At 46.3% G+C, this 25,114-nt stretch overlaps 1 protein-coding gene across 1 annotated transcript in view; it reads right to left on the bottom strand.

Moving 5' to 3' along the window:
- Positions 1-25,114, bottom strand: part of AK3 (adenylate kinase 3) — a 64,040-nt gene that overhangs the window by 16,962 nt on the left and 21,964 nt on the right. The window contains exons 2-3 of the mRNA XM_075317577.1: positions 7,841-7,960; positions 6,327-6,499 (exon numbers count right to left, since the gene is read on the bottom strand). Of these exons, the coding sequence (XP_075173692.1) occupies positions 6,327-6,499; positions 7,841-7,960 (293 nt within the window). The remainder of the gene's footprint in view (positions 1-6,326; positions 6,500-7,840; positions 7,961-25,114) is intronic.

Here is a 25,114-nt window from a genome sequence, read left to right as displayed (position 1 = left end):
TGGGGACATAAAGGCTGATGCTGGGGACATAAAGGCTGATGCTGGGGACAGAGAGGCTGATGCTGCGGGGAGAGAGGCTGATGCTGGGAGGAGAGAGGCTGATGCTGGGAGGAGAGAGGCTGATGCTGCGGGCAGAGAAGCTGATGCTGCGGGTAGAGAGGCTGATGCTGGCGCAGCATGGCGGATGGAGCACGTTTGGGAGTGCGCAGCATGGCGGATGGAGCACGTTTGGGAGTGCGCAGCATGGCGGATGGAGCACGTTTGGGAGTGCGCAGCATGGCGGATGGAGCACGTTTGGAGTGCGCAGCATGGCGGATGGAGCACGTTTGGGAGTGCGCAGCATGGCGGATGGATCACGTTTGCGAGTGCGCAGCATGGCGGATGGAGCACGTTTGGGAGTGCGCAGCATGGGGGATGCAGCACGATGGGGAGTGCGGAGTATGGCGGATGGAGCATGTTTGGGAGTGCGCAGCATGGCGGATGGACCACGTTTGGGAGTGCGCAGCATGGCGGATGGAGCACGTTTGGGAGTGCGCAGCATGGGAGATGGAGCACGATGGGGAGTGCGCTGCATGGGGGATGGAGCACGATGGGGAGTGCGGAGTATGGCGGATGGAGCACGTTTGGGAGTGCGCAGCATGGCGGATGGAGCACGTTTGGGAGTGCGCAGCATGGCGGATGGAGCACGTTTGGGAGTGCGCAGCATGAGAGATGGAGCACGATGGGGAGTGCGCAGCATGGCGGATGGAGCACGTTTGGAAGTGCGCAGCATGGGGGATGGAGCACGATGGGGAGTGTGCAGCATGGCGGATGGAGCACGTTTGGGAGTGCGCAGCATGGCGGATGGAGCACGTTTGGGAGTGCGCAGCATGGCGGATGGAGCACGTTTGGGAGTGCGTAGGATGGGAGATGGAGCACGATGGGGGGTGCGCAGCATAGGGGATGGAGCACGTTTGGGAGTGCGCAGCATGGCGGATGGAGCACGTTTGGGAGTGCGCAGCATGGGGGATGCAGCACGATGGGGAGTGCGGAGTATGGTGGATGGAGCATGTTTGGGAGTGCGCAGCATGGCGGATGGACCACGTTTGGGAGTGCGCAGCATGGCAGATGGAGCACGTTTGGGAGTGCGCAGCATGGGAGATGGAGCACGATGGGGGGTGCGCAGCATAGGGGATGGAGCACGATGGGGAGTGCGCTATATGGGGGATGGAGCACGATGGGGAGTGCGGAGTATGGCGGATGGAGCACGTTTGGGAGTGCGCAGCATGGTGGATGGAGCACGTTTGGGAGTGCGCAGCATGGCGGATGGAGCATGTTTGGGAGTGCGCAGCATGGGAGATGGAGCACGATGGGGAGTGCGCAGCATGGCGGATGGAGCACGTTTGGGAGTGCGCAACATGGGGGATGGAGCACGATGGGGAGTGCGCAGCATGGCGGATGGAGCACGTTTGGGAGTGCGCAGCATGGCGGATGGAGCACGTTTGGGAGTGCGCAGCATGGCGGATGGAGCACGTTTGGGAGTGCGCAGGATGGGAGATGGAGCACGATGGGGGGTGCGCAGCATAGGGGATGGAGCACGATGGGGAGTGCGCTGCATGGGGGATGGAGCACGATGGGGAGTGCGCTGCATGGGGGATGGAGCACGATGGGAAGTGCACACCTCCCCCCAACACACACACACGCGCGCGCGCACTGCACAACACACCACACACACACACACTGCAAACAACTGCCCTACACAGACACCCACACACAGACAACGCTGCACACACAAATATATGCACATACCGCACAACACACACATTGCACAAAACATACCTCCCCCCAAAACACACCACACACACACAAACCGCGCAACACACACACACAACGCTACAGACACACAGCGCTCCACAAACAACGCAACACACAAACAACACCGCTCTCACCCCCCGCCACACCCAGACAACACCCAGAACATGTACAGCTCCCTACACAAACACTTGCTAACTACACACAACAACATCTATATATATATATATATATATAACAAAAATCATACATGAACTACACAATACGTAAATTCTAGAATACCCGATGCGTAGAATCGGGCCACCTTCTAGTATATCTTAATGGGACTACAGGGATGTACCTTGCACGTGCATGAGGGGTAAACAGTTGATCACCCCGGGATGTCAGAGGCTATCCTTTTTTATATGGTTACTTATGCATCGTCATGTATTTGGAATGAAGTTACATCCAACCAATAGTCCTATATATCACAGGGTTCAAATTATCCTTATGTAACATTCATTAATCAATGCTCTAAAAACACCATAAACGGTGGCCACATACCTGGTTGCTGTCCCTCAGTGGAGGAATAATAGGACAGAGTGATGTCCACAGCAAAACCAGGTATCTATTAACAAAATAACCACGTGTCCTTAGATAATGGAAAATATGCTACTCTTAGCTGGTGGATATAATAGTCCTACCTTGTATCAGTCCATGTATTTGGGGACGTGGATCCCAGGTCTGGCGTCTGACGGTCGCTGACCATACTGATACTGTGACGCTATTTAAAGATTTATTTGGCGCCATCGCAGGGTCTGGGAGGATCCAGAAGTGACGTTACGCCATATATTTTCCAATCCTCATGTTGCAGCCGTAAGTATCGCCGCGTCATCACCCGGTCACGTGATTGGGTGTTGTGCATCTCCGAAATCCATCCCCTAGGCCAGTTATTAACGTTCAATTTTTATGAAAAAGTAGTGAAGACTAAGGTTTGAGTAAATATCTACTTTTAGTATCTTAAATCGGTATATAATGATTTGTGATGTAACTAAGCTTCCCCGTGGTCCCTGGTAAGGGAGGTATGGAGGATAGCGTGGGCCAAACTGAATACTGCAGACCAGGAGGAGAGATACCCGCAGGCAGAACCTAGTGGTGGACCGCAGGATAACGAGGAATCAGGTGTGGTATATGGGGGGCCATGTACCAGCACATGAGGACTTTGTATTGGTAATGATTTTAAAACAAGCATCTCATCTGTTAGGACAGTCTGATCCTGTCAGTGTCATAGCGTGGTGAGATGGCTTTATGCATGTTTGATAAAAAAAAAAAATATCAAGTAAGTACTTTTTTTTACATGTTACTATTTATCTACTTACTGCCTACACAATACAGTGTGTCCATCCATATCCTGTCCACCGCCATTAACTAGAGAACTGCTGGAGAGGGGGAAACAAAGGCGCAATAGGGTCTTACCCGGTAATAACCATGTGAAAATATAAAAAGGTACACTCAGCTGATGAGGTTGTGCCAGTCACAACCCCTTATTGAGCATGTGAGTGTCCGCGTGGTTCAAGCAGCGGCCCCGTGGAGACGTAGTGAAAAATTATGTATATATGTATACATATATGAGAAACGGGTTTTAGCCGCGCTAAAAAACCACTGTTGTCAGGGTACTAATAAAAATCTCTTTTATTAAGCAGAATTCCAACGCGTTTCAGAGACATAAACCGTCTCCTTCTTCAGGGAAAAAAAGAAAATATAGAGAAAATATACCCGTTTCTCATATATGTATACATATATATATAATTATTAACTTGAGAACGGCAGCAGCTATAGGCATAGAAGTGGTGTCTAGGTATAGTAAAGTAGCCATGCGCTACGCAATGAAACCACCTATTGCGCCACCTGGTGGAAGACAATGGAGTTAGCATTTTTTTCTCGAAAACGGAAGAGATAGAGAAAAAAGTGAATTACAAAGTTGTAGGGCATCACCAACTCAATACGAATCGACACCTTGCATACAGAAATGCTATGATTAGAATGTGTAAAACTCACAAGGCTGCGGACGTGAAGTGATACCTCATGGAGACCTTCCTACAAGTCATTGGGTATGGTTGCTGCGTGCAGTGGCCTACACGCTCACCTGACCTGACCCCATTGGACTTCTTTCTGTGAGGTCACATCAAACATTAGGTGTATGCGACCTCTCCACCAACATTGCAGGACCTACGACGACAAATCACAGATGCTTGTGCAAACGTGTCACCTACCATATTGCACAACGTGCAGGAAGATGCAGTATGCTGTCCAGAGTCTGGATGTGCATTGCAGCTGACGGTGGCCACTTTGAGCATAAAAGTTAAATGAGCGCCATATGTGTGACCAGCATTCAATGTGTTAGGGGGGGGGTCATGGGTTTCATATCATAGCATTTCTGTATGCAAGGTGTCGATTCTTATTGAATTGATGATGCCCTACAATTTTTTTATTCACTTTTTTTCTCTATCTCGTTCCGTTTTCAAGATAAAAATGCTAACTCTGTTGTTTTCCACCAGGAGGCGCAATAGGTGGTTTCATTGTGTAGCGCATGGCTACTTTACTATACCTAGACACCACTTCTATGCCTATAGCTACCGCCGTTCTCAAGTTAATGGCGGTGGACAGGATATGGGTGGACACACTGAAGGTTTCAGTGCAGGTTTTGTTTGTTACTGGCCACAGTATGTGTGCACCTACACATTACACTTATGCTAACAAGTGTACCGACCCTTGTTTTTGGTTTTCCATTTAAACTCTGCCTGAATGCAGCTATGTAACTGGGGATGATATTAAGCAGTTCTAGTGATCTGTGTATGTCCCGATGGTAGACAAAGCAGTTGAAGGAATCTGTGCATATCCTTAAAGGCAATTTCTCACCAGGTTTTTGTCACCTAATCTGAGTGCAGCATAACATAGGGGCAGAGATCCTGATTCCAGCAATGTGTCACTTACTGGGCTGCTTAGTGTAGCTTTGATAAAATCACTGGTTAATCAGCAATAGATTATCATTAGAGGTTTACTTGGCGTGCTAACAGGTAGTCCAGCATATTCATGAGCTCTGTATAACTGCTAGATCCGCAGCAGAGAAAACATTGATTTTATCAAAATGAGAGCAAACAGCTGCTCAGTAAGTAACATCGCTGGAATCAGGATCTCTGTCTCTACATTATACTGCTCTCAGATGGGGAGCAAAAACCTGGTGACAAATTCCCTTTAAATCAACAAAGCAATTAAAGCAATGTATACAAGTTCTGCCAGTGCATCTTTGAGAATAGGGACCTGTGTGAATTAGTAGAACTGTTTTATCATCTTCCCTGTGAGTATAGCAGTGACAGACGGAGCTGGAACATGAGGAGCAAGTTGTACAATAAAGGAGTTGTAAAAACATTTATTAATGTTGGGCTGCGTGATAAGCCACCTTTGTACCCACAAAATATTCACACACTGTTTTGTTTGGACTGACAAGAACGGTTTCCCATCCTAGAACTGGCCATAGCTCGTTGAGCTGACGCCATCTCTCCTGATTTCCCCCTATATCTGACGTTTGGCTTTTTCGTTTTCAGTGAAACCTGCCGACCCTTATCACTCTGGCACCACCTGTCCTGGGAGATTCGGGGGTCCCCTATAGATGTTTCATGGATCTCCATTCCCATTCATATTGGCTGACTTTAATCTAATATGTATGGGGCCTTAAGAGGCCAACTATGGCATTGACTTGTAACATTCAACACGTGTATGACTTTACATGTCCTGTAATTACTGGATTGGTGTTCATGCCATTATCTACATATGTATGGCGACAAATAATTTATTTGTTCCACACCGGCACCGTCAGATCTATTGGTGAAACATTTCTAAAGCCTGATTTACACGTTGCAATTTCGCATACGATATTGTATGCGATTTGCAACGCCCCTATCGTATGTGCAGCACGTTCAATTTGTTGAACGTGCCGCACAAATGATTAACCCCCGTTACACGTACTTACCTTCCATACAACCTCGATGTGGGCGGCGAACGTCCACTTTCTGGAGTGGGATGGACGTTAGGCGTCACAGCGACGTCACGCGGAAGCCAGCCAATAGAAGCGGAGGGGCGGAGCTGAGCGGGACGTAAACATCCCGCCCACCTCCTTCCTTCCGCATTGTGGGCCGGGAGCCGCAGGACGCAGGTAAGATCTGTTCATCGTTCCCGGGGGTGTCACACACTGCGATGTGTGCTACCCCGGGTACGCTGAACAATCTGACGTGCAATTCTAGAGAAAGGTACGATGAGTATGCGATGAACGTTTTAACGTTCAATAGCAATCGCACGTACCTGTCACACACTACAATGTACCGTACGATGCCGGATGTGCGTCACTTACGACGTGACCCCGCCGACACATTGTAAGATATATTGCAGCGTGTAAAGCAGGCTTAACACTAATAACACAAGTACAGACAGACAGAAAAACATAGTACAGGTACAACTTCTTGTAGGGCAACAGTCAGAGGGGAAAATTAAGTCCTTACTGAAACTTTAGGGGGATTGAATTCTGTGTTATATACTCTTCCACTACCAGCGTGGATCCACCGTGCAGTGAGACGATCCCGAATGGTCTGAAATGGAACATTCAAGTCAATGACCGTGACTATTTGATGGGCCTTATCAAGGGCTTGTGCTTGAGGAACAGTTCTTGGAAAACCTAAATGAAATGAAGAAACACAAGATTATTGGCACAGAAAAATCTTATAAGTTGTATAAAATCTTAAGGGGTCTGAAGACCTCCAAAAACAGCCCCACAACGGTTTATGTGTTGTGTCTGAAATTGCAAATCTGCTCTTTCATGAAATGGGGCTGAGCTGCAATATGACACATACCTTTGGAAAAATATAGATTTTTTTCTAATCCTAAACAAAACCTTTAGTTCTTTTCCAACACATTACATACTAACATGTCATATGTTGGGTCCATGTCTTTGATGAAGACTCAGGAGCTAAGTCCACATCTTTCCTGGCATATGATGGCTGTGTTATTCAGCCATCATCTGCTGCTAAAAGCCATGGGTGGAGCCAAACCAACTGCTGGTAAAGGGAATCTGTCAGAGGGTTTTTGCTATGTAATCTGAGGACAGCATGCTGTACGGGTTAAAAAACAAAAATCAACTATATTTCTCTTATCAGGCTCTGTGCTATTGTTTACTTAAACTAAAATCTTTATCGCTTGATGATTATGATTGCTGTGAATAGCTGGCTTGTGCCATGTGGTCTGACACACCCAATCTCTGTAAAGAGCTTGGTGTGGGTGGGGACAGATCCCTGGGGTCAACTACATGACTAAACCTAAAAATGCAGATTTTGTCAGAACAGCTGCACCTAGTAATCTGCGTGATTAGTCATTGGATTCAGAGTCTCTTTGCCTACATCATCCTGCTTTCAAATGAGGTCGCAAAAAACAGGTGACAGATTCCCTTTAACTTGTGCCAGACATGACAGCACTCCTATGAGGTCCAGCCTGCAGGTGGTGTTCATAGGCAACAGCGGTTTTTACCATATACTGCAATACCTTGGTATTACAGTGTATAGTATAAGCAATCGGACAATTATAGGTTCAAGTTCCCTGAAGATACTAAAAAATATATTAAAAAGTACCCTGTAAAAACAATAGCAGAAGCAAGATTTTTTTTTTCCCGCAATTTCGACAACCTTGGAATTTTTTTCCCCATCTTCCAGTACATTGTATGGAAAATGGATGGAGTCACTCAAAAGTATAACTCGTTCCCCAAAAAACAAGCTTTCATACTGGCATAGTGATGGAAAGATGAAAAAAAAGGGAAGGAAAAAAACGAATGCTCAAAAATAGAAAATCGCTATGTTGGTAAGGGGATAAGTGATCACTTCAGGATTAATCAAGTTTGCATGTCCATGCATTGCACTTATAACGAACACCATTTTCCCATCCTGTGTATCTCCTTCCCGAGAATGGGCGGCCATTTATATTCCTTATACTATGTACAAAAATCCACACTGGGAAGAATGACACTTACCATCGAGCAGCCAGTTATGGTCACCAAAGTTATTTAGCTCTTGTACGATTAGTCGGGTGATCACATCATCTGGGACCAGCTGACCTTGTTCTATGTAGGACTTTGCCAGGATCCCGATTTCTGTAGAGAAAAACATCCATTATGCTGAGGCTTTCAACATCTGTCACTCATGTAAAATATGCTGAATATTTTTTTGCCTCTACTGTAAGTCAAGCATAATCCGGTTCAGAAGATCAAAAAGAAAGGAATTTGTCAAAAGTTTGAATACAATATCTGTGAAGGTGAGGCTATACACACACTAGGTGAATGTCGGCAATTTGGATGGGACTGTAGAAATGAACCATGTCCAATCCTTTTAGTCTTAAGAGGTGTTTGGCAGACACTTACTCTACTCTATCACACAGAGAACTCATGTAAAATATATCTTTGTACCGTGTTAGCCAGTAGAGTTAAAAAAAGTTTGTTTAAAAGAACTGAGAGTCCTCAGTAGTTGATACCTTTTAATGGCTAACTGAAAAGATGGTAATAATTGCAAGCTTTCCAGACTACGCAGGTCTCTTCATCAGGCATGGTATAACACAAAATCTGAAGAGTCACATATTTATACACAACAGGACATAGAATAGTGCAGTGAAAAAAAACAACAAAAAAAACAGTCCTGTGAAGCAGAACTATCACTATGGCGAGGGGGCAAACTGTTGTGGCCATAAATATTGTTGTGGTTCATAGATAAGCAGTGTGAAAGTTTTATTGTCCCCTGATTGGGGTCTGGTCCGGAGAACACATGGACGCTCAACTGAAATGAGCATGCATGTGTAGGTAGGGGGAGGGGCTAGGAGGAACAGCAACTGGCTAACTAAAGGCCGCTTTACACGCTGTGATGTCGCTAGCGAGCATACCCGCCCCCATCGGTTGTGTGTCACGGGCAAATCGCTGCCCGTGGCGCACAACATCATTAAGAGCCGTCACACGGACTTACCTGCCTAGCGACGTCGCTATAACCGGCGATCCGCCTCCTTTCTAAGGGGGCGGCTCGTTCGGCGTCACAGCGACGTCACTAAGCAGCCGCCCAATAGAAGCGAAGGGGCAGAGATGAGTGGGACGTAACATCCCGCCCACCTCCTTCCTTCCTCATTGCCGACAGCCGCAGGTAAGGTGAGGTTCCTCATTCCTGCGGTGTCACACATAGCGATGTGTGCTGCCGCAGGAACGACGAACAACATCGTACCTGTAGCAGCAACGATAATTGGGAATAGGGAAGCATATCAACGATTTCGGTTTTTGCACGATTTTTCAACCTTTTCAAATCGCTCTAAGGTGTCACATGCAACGACACCGCTAAAGAGGCCGGATATGCGTCACGAATTTCGTGACCCCAATGACATCGCTTTAGCGATGTCACTGCGTGTAAAGCGGCCTTTAGGGTACTTTCACACATCCATTTAAGCTACAGTTAGGTCCAGAAATATTTGGACAGTGACGCAATTTTCTCGAGTTGGGCTCTGCATGCCACCACATTGGATTTGAAATGAAATCTCAAACAGAATTCAAGTGCAGATTGTAACGTTTAATTTGAAGGTTTGAACAAAAATATCTGATAGAAATTGTATGAATTGTACACATTTCTTTACAAACACTCCACATTTTAGGAGGTCAAAAGTAATTGGACAAATAAACCAAACCCAAACAAAATATTTTTATTTTCAATATTTTGTTGCAAATCCTTTGGAGGCAATCACTGCCTTAAGTCTGGAACCCATGGACATCACCAAATGCTGGGTTTCCTCCTTCTTAATGCTTTGCCAGGCCTTTACAGCCGCAGCCTTCAGGTCTTGCTTGTTTGTGGGTCTTTCCGTCTTAAGTCTGGATTTGAGCAAGTGAAATGCATGCTCAATTGGGTTAAGATCTGGTGATTGACTTGGCCATTGCAGAATGTTCCACTTTTTTTGCACTCATGAACTCCTGGGTAGCTTTGGCTGTATGCTTGGGGTCATTGTCCATCTGTACTATGAAGCGCCGTCCGATCAACTTTGCGGCATTTGGCTAAATCTGGACTGAACGTATATCCCGGCACACTTCAGAATTCATCCGGCTACTCTTGTCTGCTGTTATGTCATCAATAAACACAAGTGACCCAGTGCCATTGAAAGCCATACATGCCCATGCCATCACGTTGCCTCCACCATGTTTTACAGAGGATGTGGTGTGCCTTGGATCATGTGTCGTTCCCTTTCTTCTCCAAACTTTTTTCTTCCCATCATTCTGGTACAGGTTGATCTTTGTCTCATCTGTCCATAGAATACTTTTCCAGAACTGAGCTGGCTTCATGAGGTGTTTTTCAGCAAATTTAACTCTGGCCTGTCTATTTTTGGAATTGATGAATGGTTTGCATCTAGATGTGAACCCTTTGTATTTACTTTCATGGAGTCTTCTCTTTACTGTTGACTTAGAGACAGATACACCTACTTCACTGAGAGTGTTCTGGACTTCAGTTGATGTTGTGAACGGGTTCTTCTTCACCAAAGAAAGTATGCGGCGATCATCCACCACTGTTGTCATCCGTGGACGCCCAGGCCTTTTTGAGTTCCCAAGCTCACCAGTCAATTCCTTTTTTCTCAGAATGTACCCGACTGTTGATTTTGCTACTCCAAGCATGTCTGTTATCTCTCTGATGGATTTTTTCTTTTTTGTCAGCCTCAGGATGTTCTGCTTCACCTCAATTGAGAGTTCCTTAGACCGCATGTTGTCTGGTCACAGCAACAGCTTCCAAATGCAAAACCACACACCTGTAATCAACCCCAGACCTTTTAACTGCTTCATTGATTACAGGTTAACGAGGGAGACGCCTTCAGAGTTAATTGCAGCCATTAGAGTCCCTTGTCCAATTACTTTTGGTCCCTTGAAAAAGAGGAGGCTATGCATTACAGAGCTATGATTCCTAAACCCTTTCTCCGATTTGGATGTGAAAACTCTCATATTGCAGCTGGGAGTGTGCACTTTCAGCCCATATTATATATATAATTGTATTTCCGAACATGTTTTTGTAAACAGCTAAAATAACAAAACTTGTGTCACTGTCCAAATATTTCTGGACCTAACTGTATCTATTGTGTATGGCCAGCCTAAGTGGCTGTAGGGAGTTGTAAGGCTGCTTTCACACCTCCGGTTTTTCCTGTGCGGCACAATCCGACGCTTTGCAGAAAAACCGCAACCGTTTTTTGCCGCCGGTTGCGCTTTTTTGCATAGACTTTCATTAGTGCCGGATTGTGCCGCATGAGCTTGCGTTCCGTCTGTTTTTTGCCGCATGCGGCAGATTTAGCCGATGCGGCGGCCGGATGGAATGCTGCCTGGCACGTTTTTTTGTCCGGCAAAATAAAAACGCATTGCGCCGCATCCGGCCGATGCGGCACGATTTGCAATGCATGCCTATGGACGCCGCATGCGGCGTCCTGCGGCAAACACCGCATCCGGCCGCCGCATGCATTTTTTTCCACTGTGCATGCTCAGTAGCGTGCCGCAAGCGGCAAAAACCGGACGGGCCACATGTCAAAAACTTATGCAAAGGATGCGGTATTGTCGCCGCGTCCGTTGCATAGGTTTTAGAGCCGCATTGGCCGGGTCTGCTAAAACCGGAGGTGTGAAAGCAGCCTAATACAGCCACGAGACCTCAACTTCTTGGCTACAAGTAATGGGCATAGCAATAGTACCTCAACGAAATAACAAAATTGGAGCTTGTTTAAAAGCCCTTAGAACCGGCCAACAGAAGAGATGTTCAGCCAAGAACGCAGATTCTGATTTATAGGTCATAAATGAACCAAGCATTTTCACTGTTTAATGGCATGTTTAAGAGCTAATGATGGGAATGTACGAGCCTATTAGTCGGATTATCAACCCATATGATAGACAGATTATCACCTAAGATTTACATAGGCTTTTCTATAGCAAAAATTATTTTTTTTGCTATAGATATAGGAGTTAATTATATAACGTCACTTCAACAAACTGCATAAATCAGCTTCACCCAGTAAGCATTCAGGCTTATACAGAATAAAAACAGAACCATCACCATGACCAATAAGGGTCAGCCCAATAGAATCTCAGAAGGACATCCAAGGTTTGCCCTCCCATACCAGCTGTTTAGGGCCCCCTCCCCTCCCCCCCCAAAAAAAAATAGTCCCACAGAGAGATCTTTTATTGCTATGAAAATAAGAAAATCTCACAAACAAATTGTAAATAATGCACCAAACTAAGGGAAATAAAAATAGAATATCCAAAATGAAAAATATATATTGCTCTCTAAGTACATTGATGTTTAGATCGTACATTGGATTATTTTTTATATGAATCTATTGATTTAGTGTTAATGGAATTTTATCACCTCTGTAGCTCAGCAGTGACCTTACAAACATGGTATTTGTACAGGTGGTGTACACTTAACAAAATCCTTTACGTTCTCAAGACTCAAGAGAACGTAAGGCAGGAGCATGCATGTATTCCCAATAGTTCTGTAGTACACCCCCGCTGTGCTACAGAACACTAGTGACTGTCTGACTGCAGTTTGCAACGTCATGTCTGCTCTCTATCTGAAACTTAACCTTTCCAAAACTGAACTTCTTTTCCCTCCATCTCCCAACCTTCCTAAACCTGACATCTCCCTCTCTGTGTGTGGCACCATGATAAGTCCTAGGCAGCAAGCCCGCTGTCTGAGTGTTATACTTGACACTGATCTCTCCTTCACCTCCCACATACAATCTCTTGCCCGCTCCTGCCGCTTGCACCTCAAGAACATCTCTAGAATCCGCCCCTTTCTCACTATAGAAACGACAAAAACCCTCACCGTGGCCCTGATCCACTCTCGCCTTGACTACTGTAACTCTCTATTAATTGGTCTCCCCCTAACTAGACTCTCTCCTCTACAGTCCATCCTTAATGCAGCAGCCAGGGTTACCTACCTGGCTAACCGCTACTCGGATGCCTCTGCTCTGTGCCAGTCATTGCACTGGCTGCCCATATATCACAGGATCCAATTCAAACTGCTTGTTCTCACCCACAAAGCTCTCCACAGTGCGGCACCCCCCTACATCTCCACCCTCCTCTCTGTCTATCACCCCACCCGTTCTCTACGCTCTGCAAGCGATTTTCGACCAACATCCACACTAATTCGAACCTCCCACTCCCGGCTCCAAGACTTCTTCCGAGCTGCCCCAAACTTCTGGAACGCTCTACCCCAAGAAGTTAGGACAAATCACAACTTACTCAGCTTCAGACGCACCCTAAAAACGCATCTTTTTAGGGCGGCCTATCACACTCCCTAATCAGATTCGATTCACATAGTCCCTCTACAAATTCTCACAACATAACTCCACATCAAACTCCATAGCACCCAAAGGCATCTCAAGGCTCGGGCCCACTGGTCGAGGAAACCACTATCTAGCCCCATTTCCGTGAGATGGCTGGATTGTCATTGTAAATAAGCACTTGTACCTTGCCCCTCCTCCCCCCATCTCATTGTAGATTGTAAGCTCTCACGAGCAGGGTTGTGTTTTGTCTTTTTTTCCTCTAAATATTGTATTTCTATAACTGTTACTTGTTTGTATATGATCCTCCTGAATTGTAAAGCGCTGCGGAATATGTTGGCGCTATAAAAATAAAGATTATTATTATTATTTATTATTATTATTAGTAAGAGGTAGTGGGAGAGGTAAGAAAAAGACAGCACTCCATCCGCTGTACTAGTGCTGGAAAACGTTTATTTGGTCAGGTGCATGGGTGAGAGGAGGGCTGGAGGCGACCTGCCGGACGGCTCCCAAGAGAGGACGACGGCCGTTTCGCCTTAATTAGGCTTCCACAGGTCCACATGTGGAAAGGGAACGTCACACCTTAAATAGGAGCGCCCAGACAGGCTGCAACCCAAACCACAATTAAAAACAATCACAATGGAGAATGCATAATAAAATACATTGTATACAGACAAGAAATGTCTCAAATACAAAATTCACAAAAAACCAAAAGACAAAGACACCAAAAGACACATAGGAATATGCATACCCTACGCTAAAAAAGAAGGATAACTGAAGAACGAACGTCTAGCCTACAAGAAAACCGTAAGGTCCACCCGATCATTCATACCCAGGTTGCCCTGCGCCCCATAATTTATTATAAGTTTCGCTTCAGCTTGTAATAATAATTTGTGTAGATCGCCCCCCTTAGGAGGGAGGGCGACCCTCTTCAGGCCCGCGAAACGCAAAACACTGGGGTCACCCCCGTGTTGTTCCTGTACATGGGTAATCAACCTGGGAGAACCTTTACCAGAAGCAATGGAATTGTAATGTTCTCTGAATCTCACATATAGACACCTAATAGTTTTTCCTATGTAGAACCTTCCACAGACACAAAGGACCACATAGACAACAAACTTAGACTTACAAGAAATGAACTGACGCACCTTATGAACATGAGGGCCCACCTGCACAGACCCGCCAGTGACATGCAGGTTGCAGAACTTACAGTTGCCACACCGGTAATTACCCAGGGGGCAACATTTATCCAACCATGTAGAAGTGCTAGTAAGCCTGTTCCTAACCAACATGTCACGTAAATTATTACAGCGTCTGAACGTGACCAAAGGACTGGCCACAGTCATTTCGGCCAAGTCGGAATCCTTCTCCAAAATATGCCAGTTTCTACGTAAAACTCCCCTAATTACGTCATCCAAGGGTCCAAATTTGAAACTAAAAATAAATCTTTTTGGACTGTTTCTCTTGTCAATGGTACGGTCACGCTGGACAGGTAACGCGGGACCGGATCTAACCCTCTCGAAGGCACTGTCGACAAGCCTCTTAGGATAACCCCTCTGTTGCAACCTATCCCTGAGGTCAGCTGACTGTTTCAAAAAAGACTCATCTGTATTGTTGACCCTACGAACCCTCAAAAATTGGCTGTAAGGTAAGGCCGTCTTAGTATAAAATGGATGAGCACTATTATAGTGCAAGAGTGAATTGGAAGCCGTGGGCTTCCTGAACACCTGGGTGTGAACTACACCATCCCTGATGGAAACATCAACATCCAAAAAACTGAGGGTGCTGCCACCAAATGAGGAAGTGAAGGACATATTCATTGTGTTGACGGAATTGAGATGGTGTACAAAATCCGAGAACAGAGTCTCTGGGCCGTCCCACACAATGAATATGTCATCCACATACCTCAGATAGTGGCGAATATGCCTCAGATAAGGATTGGTGTCAGAAAAAACATATTTGCATTCGAAGGCGCCCAAAAAAATGTTGGCCATGGCACAAGAGACGGGGGTACCCATAGCGGTACCCCCGCACTGCAGGTACCATTGGTCCAAAAACATGAAAGCATTCCTGGATAACACAAAATCCATGGCTTCACCCACGAAATTGCAAAAAAGATCACTCTTGCCACATTTAGTTACCATATCCTTCACGGCCCGTACACCCAACCCCTGAGGGATCCGAGTATATAAACTCTCGACGTCAATAGATGTCAAGTTGAAACCCTGCTGCCACGTTACCCCTTTCAGCAACTCCAAAAAGTCACTACTGTCTCTCACATAAGAGGGAATATGACCCAACATAGGTCTCAACAACCAATCCAGGTAGTGTGATAGCGGCTCGGTCAAGGATCCGATCCCGGCCACTATCGGACGACCCGGTGGGTTCTCCCTACTCTTGTGCACCTTGGGGATACAGTACCAGCAAGGTCTCGTAGGGTGGAGGGGAATCAATTTATCCGCCTGCGTACGAGAGAGCAGGCCAAGGCCCACGTACCGATCCAGCAACCGTACCAATGACTTCTTAAAGCCCTGTATAGGATTAGATGACAGGGGAGTATAGGTAGTCCTGTCCGCCAACTGTCTACGACATTCCTGAACATAACCACTACGGGTTAGGAGGACCACGTTGCCCCCCTTATCGGCCTCACGGAACACCGTGTCCTCCCAACCCTGCATGGTACGAATGGCGGACAGCTCCCCTTGACTCAAATTAGGAACAGGGCTTTTGTAGACCAGTGCCTCAACATCCCTTAATACCGTCTCCTGGAACAGATCAACCAAATTTCCCGGGGTGGTGGGAGCAAAAAAGGCCGACCTGACCCCCTTAGTAAACCTGTCGGGCTCAAAAGAGGTAGGGACGGAAACAGGGCCTGACTCAAGAGGTGGTTCATTTAGGCTAAAACCATATACAATAGGACCAATTGAGTTCAATATACGAAAAACAAAAAACCTCAATTTCAATTAATATTAAACTTTTATTGATATATTTTAAAATTTAGACACCCATTAATAGTGAACACACAAAGGGCGTAGATGATGAAGGGGAGGAGCTAAATATATGGGGTCCCTATAGCACCCTATGGGACCTTGCTCCTACCTACCAACGGAGGGTATGACGCCGTAACTGTTTTGGGCGCCCCCGTTCCACGTCGGCTCACCCTCTAGTTGTCCTAGATAGTTAGTGAATTAAAATAATAATTACACTACGGATGGCCATACAATAGTACTAGAATGTATTAAGTACAAAGTGCTCATGTAATCACACTGTCTGATAGATAACAGCTTCCTATCAGGAAAACCAGGACAAAAAAAATCAAAAATTAAGCCCCAATATAGGTAGGCTTCTGCAGAAAAATTAGTCCATAGTACATGATCCAGTACAAATTAGTACATGGTACAACAAAGTGCTCATATAATCACACTGTGATAGATAACAGCTTCCTATCAGGAAAACCAGGACAAAAAAAAAAAAAAAAAACTCAAATATTAAGCCCCAGTATAGGCAGGCTTCTGCAGAAAAATTAGTCCATAGTACATGATCCAGTACAAATTAGTACATAGTACATAATACACAATCTACATTAACATAATGGAGGAGCACATTAACATAATGGAAAATTCAGTTCCATCTGTCAGTTTTTCCTCCCATGTCCCAGTGTGATATAGTATGGTATGGCAATCACACATGGATAAACTTTTACACAATCATAATCATGCACACAGCCATGGATTACTCCTACATTCACATCTGATAACTGCAATCCTCCAGCCTCCTGAAGATCCTTATATCATGGAAAGGGGAAACGCGTAGAGGCGATACAGAGCATGCTGCTAAAAGGGAAGTAACCATTTTTTTCTTCCCTGTGGGGTTATCTATACCCCTATTTTCTGCTCTATTAGAATCATCTGCATGATTGCCCTCAGGCATTGCATTACATGTATCAGCATCGGTTTATGCAGTGCAGATCTGTGCAATTATGATTGTGTAAAAGTTTATCCATGTGTGATTGCCATACCATACTATATCACACTGGGACATGGGAGGAAAAACTGACAGATGGAACTGAATTTTCCATTATGTTAATGTGCTCCTCCATTATGTTAATGTAGATTGTGTATTATGTACTATGTACTAATTTGTACTGGATCATGTACTATGGACTAATTTTTCTGCAGAAGCCTGCCTATACTGGGGCTTAATATTTGAGTTTTTTTTTTTTGTCCTGGTTTTCCTGATAGGAAGCTGTTATCTATCACAGTGTGATTATATGAGCACTTTGTTGTACCATGTACTAATTTGTACTGGATCATGTACTATGGACTAATTTTTCTGCAGAAGCCTACCTATATTGGGGCTTAATTTTTGATTTTTTGTCCTGGTTTTCCTGATAGGAAGCTGTTATCTATCAGACAGTGTGATTACATGAGCACTTTGTACTTAATACATTCTAGTACTATTGTATGGCCATCCGTACTGTAATTATTATTTTAATTCACTAACTATCTAGGGCAACTAGAGGGTGAGCCGACGTGGAACGGGGGCGCCCAAAACAGTTACGGCGTCATACCCTCCGTTGGTAGGTAGGAGCAAGGTCCCATAGGGTGCTATAGGGACCCCATATATTTAGCTCCTCCCCTTCATCATCTACGCCCTTTGTGTGTTCACTATTAATGGGTGTCTAAATTTTAAAATATATCAATAAAAGTTTAATATTAATTGAAATTGAGGTTTTTTGTTTTTCGTTCATTTAGGCTAAGCAATAAGCCAGCACCCTGAATAATATCAGAATCAAAGGCTCCTGTAAGATCAAACCGTCCACTTTCCACCCTGCAGGGGATATGTCCCTCAGGAGCGGCACTCAGGGTATCGGGCACAGACCTAAAATGTTTGTATAAATGAATTTTTCTAATTGCCTTAAAAAGGTCAACTTTAAAGTCCGCAAAATCGAAATTCTCAGGAATACAATATTTTAGACCCTTGGACAAGACGGACAGCATATCAGGAGATAACGTATGGGAAGAAAGATTGATGACAGTGCTAGCCAGGGACTGGGGGTCAGGAATACTGCCTAACTCCTCCAAGACACCGATTTCCTCTTGCGACCCCTGCCTCTTCCACCTCTTCCTACCCCCCCGCCGGGTGCGTCTTCTAAAGGGGCGGTGGTTCTTACAGACGAGGACACCCCACCAGAGGGCCCTGGAATCACGTCCTCCGAGCCACTGGACTCTGAGTCCGTGGTCCAGTACCCCCTGTTGGTGGAATTTGCACCTTTCCTCTTTTTATATGACTTTTGTCTGTAATTTCTGGTTTTATCCTTGGTCCAACAGAAAACCTGCTTCAGATCGTAATCTCTTTTGTCCCTCAAGAATTTCTCTCTTTTTTTATTTTTAATATCAGTCTGCACAGTAATCAATTTTTTATCCAATTTCTGAGAAAACGCCGTCCATTCCTCACTAGCCATGCGTGCACAGGTCTCCTGTTTAAGAGTGTCCAACTCAGTAGTCAATGAGGCATAATCCTCTTCATTCTTTTTCAATACCAAATGTAAAAGCTTCATAGAACATTCAAGCTGTATGCTTTCCCATTGCTGGGTGAACAAAGTATCATCCTGGAAGTGAGAGAGGGATTTAATAATTCTGAGTCCACGTGGGACCCGACCGCACTCCACATATGACTGCAAAGACTGTACAGTCCAAAACAGCCTCACTTCTTTATCAGCAAGGTTCTGGATCTGATATTCAAGTGTCTTTAATCCAAGAACCTCAGTGTCTTTTTTAAAATTGCATTCACCAAAGAAGGAGCCGTCATCGGCCCGTCCAGCCTGCACACCACTAGCACCAGCTGGCACATCGCTGCAAACATCAGAGACCTCCATAGTTAACATGCAGTTTTATCACACCGCAAACAAACAATCAAGGTAAACAAACAGAGCGGCGTGCAGAGGGACCTGTAACAAATAGTCCAGAGCGATTCAAAGAACAAAGGGGGGATGGTCCAGCACCATTCCGCGTTTTTACCTGCGGTACTGCATGTATCCGGAGGGATGTAGCTGCCAAGCTGCAAAGTGATTAATCCAGAGCGGGGGTGCACGTCAGCACTGAAGATCCGAAGGTAGTGGGAGAGGTAAGAAAAAGACCGCACTCCATCCGCTGTACTAGTGCTGGAAAACGTTTATTTGGTCAGGTGCATGGGTGAGAGGAGGGCTGGAGGCGACCTGCCTGGCGGCTCCCAAGAGAGGACGACGGCCGTTTCGCCTTAATTAGGCTTCCACAGGTCCACATTTGGAAAGGGAACGTCAACGTTAGTAAGAGGAGAGTGGGAAGTCTCCCTCCATTAGAAGAAAAAAAAGAATCAGATATGTTGAAATTCTAAGACCTTGCAAGTCCTGTACTCTTTGGCTCGGAGATCAGCCACTTCTGATGATCTGCAGAGGTGGCTGGTAATTCAGACAATGGCGGGTAAACTATGGAATTATTAATCCCTCCATTCTTTAGGACACATAGGATTTTTCATAAGAGGTAAATTGCAAAGTTGTTTGTTTTTCAAAGCACTTTGCAATCTTGTCCATTTATGTTGTTGAGATAAATCCCTTTATATTTCGAGTTGTATTTTTTTCAGTTAATTAAAATTCTGAATAATTCAATAAATGTCACGGGTGTGTCACGGTTGACAGACACTCCTGTGGTGTCTGGCTGTAGAAGGTCACAGAGTTTGGCTACACAAACTGCTCCCTGACATTCTATTTTTCCTGCTGTGGTATAAATTGTATCCTATTTACAGTGCATTGCAAAAGTATTCGGCCCCCTTGAATTTTTCAACCTTTTCCCACATTTCAGGCTTCAAACATAAAGCTAAAAATTAAAAATTTTATAGTGAAGAATCAACAAGTGGGACACAATTGTGAAGGTGAACGATATTTATTGCTTATTTTAAATTTTTATAAAAAATTATAAACTGAAAATTGGGGCGTGCAATATTGTTCGTCCCCTTTAAGTTAATATTTTGTAGCACCACCTTTTGTTGCGATTACAGCTGCAAGTCGCTTGGGGTACGTCTATCAGTTTTGGACATCGAGAGACTGAAATTCTTGCCCATTCTTCCTTTGCAAACAGCTCGAGCTGAGAGAGGTTGGATGGGGAGCGTTTGTGAACAGCAGTTTTCAGCTCTTTCCACAGATTCTCGATTGGATTCAGGTCTGGACTTTGACTTGGCCATTCTAAAGGCTGCTTTACACTAGACAATCTATCGTGCGATAGATCGTCGGGGTCACGGTTTTTGTGATGCACATCCGGCATCGCTGGCGATGCCGGCCTGTGTGACACCTCCTAGCGACACAGTATCGCTCACAAATCGTGAGTCGTGTACTGCTCACTAGGTTCCATGATATCGTTTAATTTAGTTGTTCATCGTTTCCGGGGTTGCACACGTCGCTCTTTGTGACACCCCGGGAACGATGAACAGCAGCTCACCTGCGTCACGCGTCCGCCGCCGGCTATGTGAAGGAAGGAGGTGGGCGCAATGTTAACGTCCCGCTCATCTCCGCCCCTCCGCTTCCATTGGCCGGCGGCCGTGTGACGTCGCTGTGACGCCAAACATCCCTCACACTCCAGGAAGTGGACAATCGCCGCCCACAGCGTGGTCGCACGAGAGGTAAGTATGTGTGACGGGGGTTACTAACTTTGTGCGAAACGGGCAGCGATTTGCCCGTGACGCAAAAAGGACGGGGGCGTGTACGATCGATTGTGAAATTGCACAATCGGTCGTACCGTGTAAAGCAGTCTTAACACTTGGATACGTTTATTTGTGAACCATTCCATTGTAGATTTTGCTTCATGTTTGGGATCATTGTCTTGTTGGAAGACAAATCTCCGCCCCAGTCACAGGTCTTTTGCAGACTCCAACAGGTTTTCTTCAAGAATAGTCCTGTATTTGGCTCCATCCAGCTTCCCATCAATTTTAACCATCTTCCCTGTACCTGCTGAAGAAAAGCAGGCCCAAACCATGATGCTGCCACCAACATGTTTGACAGTGGGGATGGTGTGTTCAGAGTGATGAGCTGTGTTGTTTTTACGCCAAACATATCATTTGGCATTGTGCCCAAAAAGTTCAATTTTGGTTTCATCTGACCAGAGCACCTTCTTCCACATGTTTGGTGTGTCTCCCAGGTGGCTTGTGGCAAACTTTAAACAACACTTTTTATGGATATCTTTGAGAAATGGCTTTCTTCTTGCTACTCTTCCATAAAGGCCAGATTTGTGCAGTGTATGACTAATTGTTGTCCTATGGACGGACTCGCCCACCTCAGCTGTAGATCTCTGAAGTTCATCCAAAGTGATCATGGGCCTCTTGGCTGCACCTCTGATCAGTCTTCTCCTTGTTTGAGATGAAATTTTTGAGGGACAGCCGGGTCTTGGTAGATTTGCAGTGGTATGATACTCCTTCCATTTCAATATGGTCATTTGCACAGTGCTTCTTGGGATGTTTAAAGTTGTGGAAATCTTTTTGTAACCAAATCCGGCTTTAAACTTCACCACAACAGTATCACGGACCTGCCTGTTGTGTTCCTTGGTCTTCATGATGCTCTTTGTGCTTTAAAGGGAACCTGTCAGCAGAAATGTCCCCTAAAACCTAACAGATTCCCCCTCTGCAGCTCCTGGGCTGCATTCTATAAAGGTCCCTGTTATGATTGTGCCCACTTTCTGACCGAAAAAAAGTGTTTATAAAGTTGTACCTTTTTGGCTTCTGATTCTGTAAATCCGTCACGGGGGCGGGCTGCCTGATGGCCGTTATTCTGCCCCCTGGTCCTGTATGCCGCCCCCATCGCTGATTTCAATACTTCTGGACGCCGCCCACTGCTCCAGCCATCCCCGCGCATGCCCAGTGCCCATCTCTCGGGGATGAGCACTGTGCCCAGCGTCACGTGCACGCAGGGTTAAGATTATGGGCGGTGCTGTGATGTTTATTCCTAAGCAACCGCCCATAATCACGGGACCGCGCTTTCGGTGTAGTCACTGCTCCGCGCTCTTCCCATCTATTTCCTGCCTCGGGGCAAGATGGGAAGGAGGCGAAGTGAGGTCAGCAGCAGCGCGCTTGCGCAGAAAGAAGCAGGCCGAGGGGGAAAGCGCGGTCCCGCGATTATGGGCGGTTGCTTAGGAATAAACATTACAGCACCGCCCATAATCTTAACCCTGCGTGCACGTCACCAGCGGTGACGCTGGGCACAGTGCTCATCCCCGAGAGATGGGCACTGGGCATGCGCGGGGATGGCTGGAGCAGTGGGCGGCGTCCAGAAGTATTGAAATCAGCGATGGGGGCGGCATACAGGACCAGGGGGCAGAATAACGGCCATCAGGCAGCCCGCCCCCGTGACGGATTTACAGAATCAGAAGCCAAAAAGGTACAACTTTATAAACACTTTTTTTCGGTCAGAAAGTGGGCACAATCATAACAGGGACCTTTATAGAATGCAGCCCAGGAGCTGCAGAGGGGGAATCTGTTAGGTTTTAGGGGACATTTCTGCTGACAGGTTCCCTTTAAACAGAACACTGAGACTATCACAGAGAAGGTGAATTTATACAGAGACTTGATTACACACAGGTGGATTATATTTATCATCATCAGTCATTTAGGACAACATTGGATCATTCAGAGATCCTCAATGAACTTCTGGAGTGAGTTTGCTGCACTGAAAGTAAAGGGGCCAAATAATATTGCACGCCCCAATTATCAGTTTATTATTTTTCACAAAAGTTTAAAATAAGCAATACATTTCGTTCAACTTCACAATTGTGTCCCACTTGTTGTTGATTCTTCACCATAACATTACATTTTTTTATCTTTATGTTTGAAGCCTGAAATGTAGGATAAGGTTGAAAACTTCAAGGGGGCCGAATACTTTCACAAGACACTGTATCTTCTCTGCTTGGGGTTAATCCTGTTCATTTAGGATCCTGCGGATATCCTCACCTTTCAGCTGATAATCATCACCTCCCCTTGTGTCCTAAAATACCCACATTTCCCCTTGGTGTTTGCTGATGATAGTGTTATATTCCTATATAGGCCTTGTATGCAAGCAGTCGAAATGTATTTATCTGAAGAAACATTGTTGCTTATTGCTGTTCCTCTCCCTGAGTTATCTTGGAGATAAGTTGTTTGCGCAATTCCCCCTGTTTGTGTTCCCTGTGTCTTCTTAGAGCTTAGTGGCATTAACTAAGCGCTTACCCCATCCGTTCTGAACGTTAGGGTACCTTCACACTTAGCGATGCAGCAGCGATCCGACCAGCGATCTGACCTGGTCAGGATCGCTGCTGCATCGCTACATGGTCGCTGGTGAGCTGTCAAACAGGCAGATCTCACCAGCGACCAGTGAACAGCCCCCAGCCAGCAGCGACGTGCAAGCGACGTTGCGCTTGCACGGAGCCGCCGTCTGGAAGCTGCGGAGACTGGTAACTAAGGTAAACATCGGGTATGGTTACCCGATGTTTACATTAGTTACCAGCGCACACCGCTTAGCTGTGTGTGCAGGGAGCAGGGAGCCGCGCACACTGAGCGCTGGCTCCTTGCTCTCCTAGCTACAGTACACATCGGGTTAATTAACCCGATGTGTAATGCAGCTACATGTGCAGAGAGCAGGGAGCCGCGCACACTGCTTAGCGCTGGCTCCTTGCTCTCCTAGCTGCTGTACACATCGGGTTAATTAACCCGATGTGTACAGCAGCTACATGTGCAGAGAGCCGGAGCCGGCAGCACAGGCAGCGTGAGAGCTGCAGAGGCTGGTAACTAAGGTAAATATCGGGTAACCACCTTGGTTACCCGATGTTTATCTTGGATACAGCTTACCTCAGCTGTCAGATGCCGGCTCCTGCTCCCTGCTCGCTTCATTTGTCGCTCTCTCGCTGTCACACACAGCGATCTGTGTGTCACAGCGGGAGAGCACCTTTGAAGAAAACGAACCAGGGCTGTGTGTAACGAGCAGCGATCTCGCAGCAGGGGCCAGATCGCTGCTCATTGTCACACACAGCGAGATCGCTAATGAGGTCACTGCTGCGTCACAAAAAGCGTGACTCAGCAGCGATTTCGGCAGTGAGCTCGCTGTGTGTGAAGCACCCCTTAGGGTACCTTCACACTTAGCGATGCAGCAGCGATCCGACCAGCGATCTGACCTGGTCAGGATCGCTGCTGCATCGCTACATGGTCGCTGGTGAGCTGTCAAACAGGCAGATCTCACCAGCGACCAGTGAACAGCCCCCAGCCAGCAGCGACATGCAAGCGACGCTGCGCTTGCACGGAGCCGGCGCCTGGAAGCTGCGGAGACTGGTAACTAAGGTAAACATCGGGTATGGTTACCCGATGTTTACATTAGTTACCAGCGCACACCGCTTAGCTTTGCTCTCCTAGCTACAGTATACATCGGGTTAATTAACCCGATGTGTAATGCAGCTACATGTGCAGAGAGCAGGGAGCCGCGCACACTGCTTAGCGCTGGCTCCTTGCTCTCCTAGCTGCTGTACACATCGGGTTAATTAACCCGATGTGTACAGCAGCTACATGTGCAGAGAGCCGGAGCCGGCAGCACAGGCAGCGTGAGAGCTGCAGAGGCTGGTAACTAAGGTAAATATCGGGTAACCACCTTGGTTACCCGATGTTTATCTTGGTTACAAGCTTACCTCAGCTGTCAGACGCCGGCTCCTGCTCCCTGCTCGCTTCATTTGTCGCTCTCTCGCTGTCACACACAGCGATCTGTGTGTCACAGTGGGAGAGCGCCTTTGAAGAAAACGAACCAGGGCTGTGTGTAACGAGCAGCGATCTCGCAGCAGGGGCCAGATTACTGCTCAGTGTCACACACAGCGAGATCGCTAATGAGGTCACTGCTGCGTCACAAAAAGCGTGACTCAGCAGCGATCTCGGCAGTGAGCTCGCTGTGTGTGAAGCACCCCTTAGCTAGGGCTTAGTTCAGGGTTAGCCAGGGCTAGGT

Source organism: Anomaloglossus baeobatrachus, chromosome 1, assembly GCF_048569485.1.
Source record: "Anomaloglossus baeobatrachus isolate aAnoBae1 chromosome 1, aAnoBae1.hap1, whole genome shotgun sequence".
Lineage (NCBI taxonomy): Eukaryota > Metazoa > Chordata > Amphibia > Anura > Aromobatidae > Anomaloglossus > Anomaloglossus baeobatrachus.
Note: the sequence above shows the minus strand (reverse complement) of the source record. Positions and strands in the feature narration are given on the sequence as shown.